This window comes from Papaver somniferum, chromosome 3 (genome assembly GCF_003573695.1).
Source record: "Papaver somniferum cultivar HN1 chromosome 3, ASM357369v1, whole genome shotgun sequence".
Classification (NCBI taxonomy): Eukaryota; Viridiplantae; Streptophyta; class Magnoliopsida; order Ranunculales; family Papaveraceae; genus Papaver; species Papaver somniferum.
The window spans coordinates 214,106,249-214,116,618 of record NC_039360.1 but is presented as its reverse complement, the minus strand read 5'-3'; the positions used below and the strand labels follow the sequence as shown (position 1 = coordinate 214,116,618).

Here is a 10,370-nt window from a genome sequence, read left to right as displayed (position 1 = left end):
AGATGACTTTGTGTTTTCTACACCTAAGAACAAGTTGTTAGCAATTCTCCTGCTACTAGGAAAAGTCCAAGGTTGGTTTGTAAGTCCATTGATGCTCTGATAAATGCTGCATTTGAGAGGTTACTTTTGAATGATGAGGATATGTGCCATCCATATGATAATGTGGATGTAGAGTATGAGAACATTCAACTAGATAATGTGGAAGAGGATGTGTGCCATCTAGTTGATGATGATAGAAGTCCACCCTGCTCTGATGATGAGGAAAATGATATTGACATAACTGATGTCAGAGATTTTTTGGACAACTACTTTGATGATGACTTTTGGCAGAACTTTAGAAAGGAAGGTAACTCACAATATCACTTTTGATTGTGTACTTTTGATTAATCTATTTAATGTGTTATGATGACTAACAATACTTTTGGCAGACTATGTAGGTTCACAAGGAGATGATGTACCTGAAGGGGATAAAGGAAAATGTGTTGCAGTGGCTTTAGTGCCTAGTGATGATGAAAACTGCCTTGGTAACTCACAATATCACTTTGACTATGAAGATGAGAAGCTTGACTCTGAAGATGAGAAGTCTGACTCTGAAGATGAGAAGAAGAAAGCAGAGGCCCTTCAAAGTTTTTACCTGGAATGGGACCAAGAATGGGGTCCTGATATTGTTGATATGGATGAAAACTTCTTTCCAGTTGATGATGGTCCAGTAGTGTATAATCCTGATGTAATGGAGGTGGGTATGCAGTTTGAAGACAAGATACAGTTTAAGAAGCATCTCAGGACTTATGCAGTGATAAAGAAATTTCAGTATATTTTGAAGCCTTGTGACAATGGAAGGATTAGAGTGAAATGTAGGTATCATAAGTATGAAGGTTGTAAGTTTGAAATATTTGCATCAAATACAAAGGAAGAGAAGACTTTTACTGTTAGAAGTATGAATCTGGAGCATACTTGTGTTGGAGATCCATTTAGTAGAAATAAATCAGCCACTGCAGAGTTTGTTGCTCAGTATCTGTTTGAGAAGCTGAAGAGTGGTGGATTCCTTCAGCAGCCATGGGACATTGCAGATGAATTGTACAATTCTCACAACACTTCTATGCCATATCATGTTGCTTGGAAAGCTAGGACTATGTGCTTGGAAAAAATGCATGGTAGCTATGAAGATTCTTATAAAATGGTTTCATCCTTCGTAAACATGGTAGCAAGTATTAATCCTGGTTCTGCATCAAATTACAGTGTTGGAAGGTAAATTTTTAATTATAACCTTTGTTGTTTTTTTATGTAATGTTTGTATAATGGTTATTATGTAATGTTTGTATTACCATGTATAACGTACATGGTAGCAATTATTCAGGGCGGATAATTGCTTTGAGTCAATGATGATTGCATTTCATGCTCCAATTCATGGGTGGGAAAATGGTTGCAGAAAAGTGGTTGGTGTTGATGCATGTCACCTTACTGGAAAGCTGGGAGGTGTTCTTATGGATGCTACTGGTTTAGATACACAGAACTAGGTTGTACCATTAGCAATACAAGTGGTCAGAAATGAATGTTTTGAGAATTGGTATTTGTTTTTGAAGCAGTTAAAGCCCCTGATTGAATCAGATGAAAGAATTACTTTCATTTCTGATAGGCAAAAAGGTTTGATTGAGGCTGTTAGTGCTTTATTTCCAGGAATCCCACACAGATATTGTTTTAGGTATGTTCATTATTTTTTACCATAATTACTTTTTTTTAACCATTATATGATCTTTGTGTTTCACCTTCTAATATATATTTTGATGACTTTGTAGACACATGTTCAAGAATTTGAAGACTCACTACAAGGGTTCAAGGATACATAACCTTATCTGGAATGCTGCTAAAGCCTATAAGTTCACCCATTGGAAGGTAATAAATCACTTTGTGTTCTTTTGTAACTTATTTATGTCATGGAATGTTTTATTAGTTATAAATTGTTAATAGCCTTCATTTTTATCTTTGTCCAGTTCCATATGGATGATTTGGTGCTGGAAAATGCATCTGCTGCTCAATATATGATGATTGAGGATCCTACCCAGTGGTCCAGAGCATTCTTTGAGGTGGAAGAGGAGTTTTGCAACAAAATTTTAGCCAGTCTGTCAATGGTGCTGGTTGGTTCAGCCAGACTTTGAGCCAAACTTTTCAAGCATCAAAGCTACAAAAGAAGGGAACATCTGCAACTCAGTAGAGTTTGCTTGTTTTTTTAAGTTTCTTTCCAAGACTATTTGGGTTATGATCTTTTGATCAGTTTATTGTAAAGATAATGGTGTTCAACATTTTAAGTTACATCAGTTATATATATATATATATATATATATATATATATATATATATATATATATATATATATATAAGTAGTAGATTATATAAACTTATTTCTTTTCATTACATTTGTAGATTGTTTTGTAATTGCTTAGCAGATATTTAACTTAGAAGATATTTCCTTGGATTTGGCAGCAAGGAAAACAACATCAGAGACCCACTGGAAGTCTTGACATTGGATGTTGTTGCATTGCAGGTAACATAAATTGTGGTTGTGTTTATTTCTACAAACTTTTAGCATGTATTTTCCACTGCAATTCTTCTTACAAGGTTGATTTTGGAATGGACAGGAATTGAACTGGTGGTTTATGTCACCACAAGCAAAGCAACACTTATTGGCAGGAAGCTGAACATCCAAAGATTTAACATAATCTATTGCATCTACAAACCATTCAAAATAGTTGCAGATGGAGCAGTTGAAGAACTTCTCACCAGGATGCTCAGGAGTTTGAGACAACGGCATTCTCCTAACACCATTGCAAGGTACATTCTTGCACCTAGAGTAGATCCATGGACACTGAATTGGTGGATGATTATCTATTTCACACATGGAACAAACACTGTTAGAACTGCTACTGCTAGTTACCTCCACCATGCTTCTCATATTGAACGTTTGCATAATTCCATCCATTGTAGATGATTGTTTAGATTTTTAAAAGGAATTTTATTTGTTGCAGATAAATGGATGATGGTTTTATAGAAGACTAAACAGAATATGACCGTTGAACGGTCATATTTGGGTGACAGTGATGATGTGTACAACTTGCCACGTCATTGTAATCTTCCAGATGGCAGTTGCAGAGATGACATGGACATGTTGCCGCGTGTAAAAGATGCCACGTAAGCTAGTGTGGGTAACTACCTAGAGTTAGATGTCAAGGGAAGGTTTGTCTACTTTTGGGTGCAAATACATGTGACATGGCACGTTTTTTTCATTTTTGAATTTCGGATGGAAAAGCTTGTCAAAGGAACATATTTGTAATTCTTTTTAAAGGAGGAACATATTTGTAATTAAAATTATTAAGAGGTACATATAGTCAAAAAAACCCATTTTGGTATAATGAGCTTTCCTTGGGTACGTTCAAAGATCAGTTTTTTGACCAGGTGTTTTTTTTTGATCAGTCGATTGACTGATTTTGTTGAAACTATGTTTGTTATCTTTTCTTTTTTTGTTGCTTGGTGATAATTTTTGGGTGTGTTTTCTTCTTTTTTTTTAGCTTTGATTACTCCGTGATCATCAAATTACTTTTCGATCGGCTACATGATAATCAAATTATCACGTTCATGACCATGGGTTATTCTTTTGAAAGGAATAAGTAAGAGATGGCGAGACTTCGTGGTAAATAGGTTGATCCTAGAATCCAATATCGACGACGATTTCCAGAAATCGAAGAAGAAAAAGAAAATCGAAGACCCTGCAATAACTAAAAAATGGTGCTAAATTCGGCACAAGTAAGGGCAATAAAACAGGTATTGACCAACTTTTAGTTGACAAGTAGCTTAATAACCTCAATTTATGACGCATATCTTAGTGATTTGGAGGATTTCGGTAGTTTGGTTGCATCCTTCGACTAGTTGTGTTTTCAGATAACTGAAAATGTATGCCTAGTCTTATGCTGCTAACACACCAAGGTGCTGCTAAGATTCTAGTTGACAGTATTTGTGATAATTTAGTTTTTCCATTGGGTACTAGGTGATAGCAGATTTGATTTTTCACCTGCCTCCATTTTTAAGTTTTGTTGCTAAAGTCGCAAAACCTTAAGAAATTTGTTGTATTCTTTTGCAAGCTTGGTTTTCATTTTAAGAATCTTTAGCAAGTTACATTCTTATAGCAGTCTGGTTGTTTGAGTAAGCTGATAATAGCACAGTTGTATATATGAATTGTGATGTTAATGGTGGAAAATGCAATTAGCACCCATAAATACTTGAGTTATTTTGTAAAAGGGTCTTAACTTTAGAGCCTAATTAGGGTCTCGGTCGTTAAAGTTACAATGCTAAAGGGTCGAAGACTGACTGTTGACCGTGAGTGAACTGTTAGATGACTTTTTAAATTTGCCAAAGCCACGGACTGTCAATTGATCTGTGTTGACTGTTTTGAGTATTGTCAATCCTATAACTCTTTAGTCCCCTTCCGTCTTCTTCACCCGCTGATACTGAAATCATGTTTGGTTCTTCTCCTCGTTCTGTCTATCAATTATGCTTGCAGGAAAGAATATTGTATAAGAGATTTGTTAGGATGCAATAACTGATTAGGAATTAAGGTTTTTTTTTAAACCTAAATGAAACGCCAAAACAGCTCGGACCTGGGTTCTTCAAATTTTACAGAGTGTTTAAAATTGAGTTTGTAATTGTATGCAAAACTTGTATATGAGATACTGTCCCAATCAACTACTGTGTCAATTTGAAAATTGAATAAAGGGGTTTCGTATTAATGATCTAGTGCCCACAGTATGGATCTTTTGGCTAATTAATCTGACTGCAATTCTTATTTTCTTAGGGATTCAGAGAACGAAATGAAATTAGCAGACATGTTGAAGTGATAACAAGTGGAAGGCTTTCCAATATCCAAGCTGCTGAATTATTGGGTCCTGATGATTTTTAACGGAAAATTGTTGTTTCGGTGGGTTTGTTATGTATAGATTGAAGAACTTGTGTTGTTGTTATGAAATATTGGTAAAACTTTTCAGTAGTATCTGAGTATGCAATGAAGGTGTTCGACGAAAAGTCACTGTAATGCTGATTAATTTTTTAAATTAGTCGGTTTAAAATGTAATTCAACAATTTTTTAAGGGCGTTTTCCTAAATTAATTGGACGGTCAAACTCAGTCTTCGACCCTTTGGCATCAACTGCAACTTTCACGACCCAGATCCTAATTAAGACCATAAATTTAAGACCCTTTTACATAATAACTCTAAATACTTTTCTTTATTGAATTTTGTGTGTTTTCTTTGATTTTTGTTCATATGATTGTTGATTCTTTGAACTTATTATCGTTTTTTATTTATTTTAGGAATTGCCTTGGAAGTTAGCCGGTGATAATTTAGGTTTTCAGAAAACGCAGTTGATTCCAACGGGGAAATTGTGCATTGAGCTGTCACTAATTGTGATAACTGGAGTTTCTGCTATGAACTATTCAAGTGAAAAATATAATTTTCATCACCTCTGTTCATGTGAAAAATCTACCTATCACCTATTTCATAGTGAAAGATCCAACTTTCATACAACATTGAGTATGATTCATGAAGTAATAACAGTGAAATCTTATGGCTTTTTTTGTTTGTTTGTTCTTTTTTCTTTTGAATATTAATGTCTAATAGTTTGTATCTGGTTAATTACTCCTAGATACACTGAATCGATGATGAATAAATTTCCATCGCCTCTCCTTGAACATTTTGTACTTAACTACTGGCCACAATATGTAACATAACAGGATTCTATCATAGTTTCAAACTACTTCCAATGGTCTCACGTGGGTATAAAAGAGTTGCCAAATAATCATTTAATGCTCGATTCAAGCTACCAATTAAGGTGATCTTCTCTTTTTTCAAAGACTCGGCACAGATAGGGTGTATTTATAGATCAGAAGTAATTCACCGGAGATAATGCGACAAAAATTGGGGAGATATTCGTGGCAATCAACATATTGACCGTAAAAATTGGATATTTTTTAAAATAAATTTTTTTAGTCAAACTAAATATAAAGGTTAATTTAGTCCTACATGAATATGAAAATCTAAATTCAAACTAAAACTAGTAATCAGGGTTTAATTGCGGAGGAAAAAAAATATGAGAGAAAAAGAGCGGAGGAAGGAAACTCATTTAGTTGGAGAGGAAGAGCTATGCGATTTCAATGGAGGTATTTGGTGATAAGGAACTGATAAAGCTTTTAGAAAGAGGATGGGGGATTGAGAGTTTGGATAGCTATGCCAAACAGGATAGTGGTCTGACTGATTAATTTTTTAAAGTCTTTTCATAAAGGAAGAACAAGTTTAGTCAGTATGAAGAAACGGATGGAGATCATATATTGATTCTCAAGGTGCAACATAATAGTGAGGGAGATTATATTAGATTAACAAGAAGCATGAAAGGTGAAGATCTCAAGGGGGTGAGTATTTGCATCCCAGGTGGTGATAACAAAAGTTGTTGGTCTATTTTGGCAGAGGTTTTAGATAATTTTCTGGAGAAGGAAGGGATGAAGAAAATGGTACGATTTGCCGAAAGAGACATAGACTTTCCAAGTGTGTTAAATTCATCCAGAGGTGTGTTTGAATCCAATTTGATTAGAACAGGTTTGGTAGTTCTTTCTCATAAAATGAGTTGGAATAAAGTTGCAACTTCAATAAAAAAAGAGTTGGGAATTAGAAGATTCATAAAGATTGAGGGAGTTAACAATCTGGAGGGTATGGTGAAACTGGAAAAGGATGAATGGAGACAGCTATGGAAACCATTGAAGTGGCGGGTTGAAGGAGTTGACATTCATTTTGCTATCTGCGGTGGTAGCCCAATAAAGAATCCAATTAAAGAGAAGGTTCGGAACACTAAAGAAAAGGATGAAGGTGTTTTATTTGATGTGCAGAAGACACTTGATACTATTCATTGGTTCAAAGTAAGGGGTTTACACAAATCATATTGGTGCTCAAGAGTGTTGGAGAAAATCGGAAATGAGATTTCTGAAGGGGAGTTTTCTAAACTTGCTACTGAAACATTAAAGCTAGAAGGATTTCATTTTTTCAGGGTGGCCATAGCTGGTAATCTCAGCAATGTACCGGCGGTGGTGGTGTCGGACCTAGGTGAGGAAAAGGTGGCGATGACGGTGGAGTGAGATCCTAATTACAAGGAGAAAAATAAGCTTTCAGAACAAGATTATCGTCGTGAATGGCGGAGTTTTGATGAATCTGTTAAGGATTTTCAAAATTTCAAAATGTCGTTAATGAAGATTTGGTGGCGCGAAATCAGGAGCTAGTTATGAAAGGTGAGTCAACGTCGGTGGCTGAATCAATTGACTCAGGAGTAGCTGAAAGGTCTGAAAATGGTTGTGAAACGTTTATGGGTAAATGGGCTTATAAGCCAAGGAACAGAACAAGATCCGACCTAGTTACAGTCAAATGGTAGTCCATGTTCAAAATTCGACCGTTGGAGATTCAAATTCAAATGAAAGGGTTACTAATTCACAACCAAATATATCGAGACAAGTGGAGAACATTGGTGGTGATGAAGGATGTTTATTTTTAACAATTCCAGAGGAAGTGGTGGAAATGAATATGCTCTCTGACATTGAAAATAGGGTGGTCTTGAAACTGGGAGATCTACAATTATCTCATACAGAGAGTATGGAGAAGGTAATGGAGGCAGCAGAATTGATGTTGATGCATTGTTGTATGTATGGTGGAGTTTATGAAGGTAACAAAACTGTTCTTAAAGAAGTGGTTATGAATCAAGTTTTGAAGTATAAAGAAAGATTTAGAGAGGCAAATGCGGAGAAGAATGTGGTTGCAGCTGAAAGGATTGATGTGAACTGGATGAAGGAATTGGAGTTGGTTGAAGTAGACAATTCCAATTCAACTCAGTTGTTGAATGTGTTACCAAATCAATTGGAGGTTGTTAATGGATATTAAAATTGTCAGTTGGAATGTTAGAGGGTTGAATGCATTTGACAAGATAACAGCTTTGAAGGAGTTGATAAGGAATCAGAAATGTGATTTATGCTTGGTGCAGGAAACAAAAATTATGAAGATGAACAGGTGGTTTGTGAAGCAGCTGTGGTTTGATGATGATTTTGATTGGATCTATATTCCTTCAGTGGGAATTAATGGTAATAGTGGGGGTTTGTTTTCAATTTGGAATACAAATAAGGTGGTGAAGGTGGAGGAGAGAATTGGGGTTAACAATATTACAATTGGATTGTGTTCCAAGGTGAATGGAGATAAATGGGCAGTGTGTAATTTGTATTCTCCTTGTGGTTATTCTGAAAGGGAGGGTTTTTGGCAGGATTTAGATGCAGTGAGAAGCTGGTGGAGTGGTTCAATTTTTTTTGCTAGTGATATGAATGCTGTGAGAGGTGAAGAAGAAATAAATAGAGGAGAAGGTGATAATATAAATAATGGGTTTCTTAATAATTTTATTCTGGAACATGAAATGGTTGATTTACCTTTGGTGGGTGGAGATTTCACATGGTCTGATATGCATGAGGATCCTCTTCTATGCAGGTTAGACAGATTTCTTTTGAGTGTAGATTTTGATTTATTGTTCCCCGATTCAATTCAAATTTCCCTTACAAGAGTGGTCTCTGATCACAAACCTATTCTTCTGATGACTAAGTCTAATATTAAAAATAAGCCTTATTTTAAGTTTGAGAATGGTTGGCTCTTATATAAGGATTTTTTGAAGAAAGTAGAAGAGTGGTGGGGGGCCATGGAATACTGAGGTCAACTAAGTTTTGTCTTTTTTAAGAAATTACAGAACTTGAAATATTTCTTGAAGGAATGGAGTAAATTGGAGTTTGGTGGTGTGAGACAAGCAAAGATTGAGATTACTGAGAAGATTAATATGTTGGATCAGATGGAGGAGACACATAAGCTGACAAAAGAGCAATTTGAAGATAGAATGAACAGTTTATTGAAATTGAGTAATATCAAGGATATTGAAGCAAGAAAATGGCATGTGAGAGCTAAGCAGAATGAATTTAAATATGGAGATTCTAATACTTCTTATTTTCATAGTATTGATAGTGCAAGGAGAAAGAGAAATACTATAGCCAAATTGGAAGTTGAGGGTGTTGATTGTTTTGATCAAGAAGAAATTAAGGCAGAAATGAGAAACTATTTTGAATCTCTTTTTTCTGAAAAGAATGTATCATTTTCTTTGGATAATATTCATTTTCCAAGGCTAGATGGGGAGGAGAAGGGTAATATGGAGAAGGAATTTATAGAAGCTGAAGTTTATGATGCTGTGAAGAAATTTAGTGCTAACAAATCTCCAGGGCCTGATGGCTTTTCTATGGAGTTTTATAAATTCTGCTGGCCTATTATAAAGGATGATTTTATGAAGTTAATGGATGAATTTTTTAGATTTGGATCTTGGGATTGGAGGCTGAACTGTTCTTTCATTTCATTGGTTCGAAAAAAAGAAGATTTTTGTGCTCCAAAGGACTATAGGCCTTTGAGTTTGTTAGGGAGTGCATATAAGATTTTGTCAAAGGTGTTGGCTAACATATTGAAGAATATGATGCACAAAATGGTTTCTGATTATCAAGGGGTTTTCATAAAAGGGAAATAAATTTTAGATTGTGTTTTAATTGCAGGTGAATGTGTGGACAACAGACTAAAGGCAAAAAAAACCAGGGATTCTTTGTAAATTGGATATGGAGAAGGCTTTTGATAATGTTAGATGGAGTTCTTTGATGAGAATTTTGCACAGGCATGGCTTTGGGAGGAAGTGGATTTCATGGATGAGATGGTGTGTGTCAACTACTCATATTTCTATTTTGGTTAATGCGGAATCAACTGAGAAGTTTAAGCCAACAAAAGGCTTAAAACAAGGAGATTCACTTTCTCCCTTTTTGTTCTTGTTGGTTGTGGAGATTTTATCCAAACTAGCGGATGATGCAGTGTTGAGAAAACAAATTACTGGCTTTCAGGTGGTGGAAGATGGTTTAATGATCTCTCATTTGCAATTTGCAGATGATACATTGTTATTTGTGGATGCTAGTGAGGATGAAATCAGAAGATTATTTATTATTCTTAATTCTTTTGAGATGTTGACAGGGATGAAATTAAATTTGGAGAAGAGTACACTAATTAGTCTAGGTGCAGATGAAGTGGTGGACTCTTTGGCTATGGAGATGGGGTGTAAGGTGGAGAAATTTCCAATAAAATACTTGAGATTACCCATTGGTGCTTATATGAGGTGTTCTACATTTTGGGAAGAAGTTATTAAAAGAATGGAAGTGAAATTGGCTACTTGAAAAAAAGAGATTTTTATCAAAAGCTGAGAGATTGGTTCTAATTAAAAGTTGTTTAGCTAG

At 35.3% G+C, this 10,370-nt stretch overlaps 1 protein-coding gene across 1 annotated transcript; it reads left to right on the top strand.

Moving 5' to 3' along the window:
• The first annotated feature begins 7,452 nt into the window (after positions 1-7,452).
• LOC113360622 lies at positions 7,453-9,622 on the top strand. Its single transcript, XM_026604113.1, has 3 exons — positions 7,453-7,944; positions 8,063-8,629; positions 8,807-9,622. Exons 1-3 carry the CDS (start codon positions 7,453-7,455, stop codon positions 9,620-9,622), a joined length of 1,875 nt encoding a protein of 624 aa, XP_026459898.1.
• The last annotated feature ends 748 nt before the right edge of the window (positions 9,623-10,370 follow it).

Bases quoted from the DNA above. Each gene is read 5' to 3' on its own strand.
- LOC113360622 (XM_026604113.1), top strand. From the start codon at position 7,453: ATGGTAGTCCATGTTCAAAATTCGACCGTTGGAGATTCAAATTCAAAT. The intron at 7,945-8,062 runs GTTGTTAATGGA...TGCTTGGTGCAG, and splicing joins TGTTACCAAATCAATTGGAG to GAAACAAAAATTATGAAGAT. The intron at 8,630-8,806 runs GTCTCTGATCAC...AAGAAATTACAG, and splicing joins AAATTTCCCTTACAAGAGTG to AACTTGAAATATTTCTTGAA.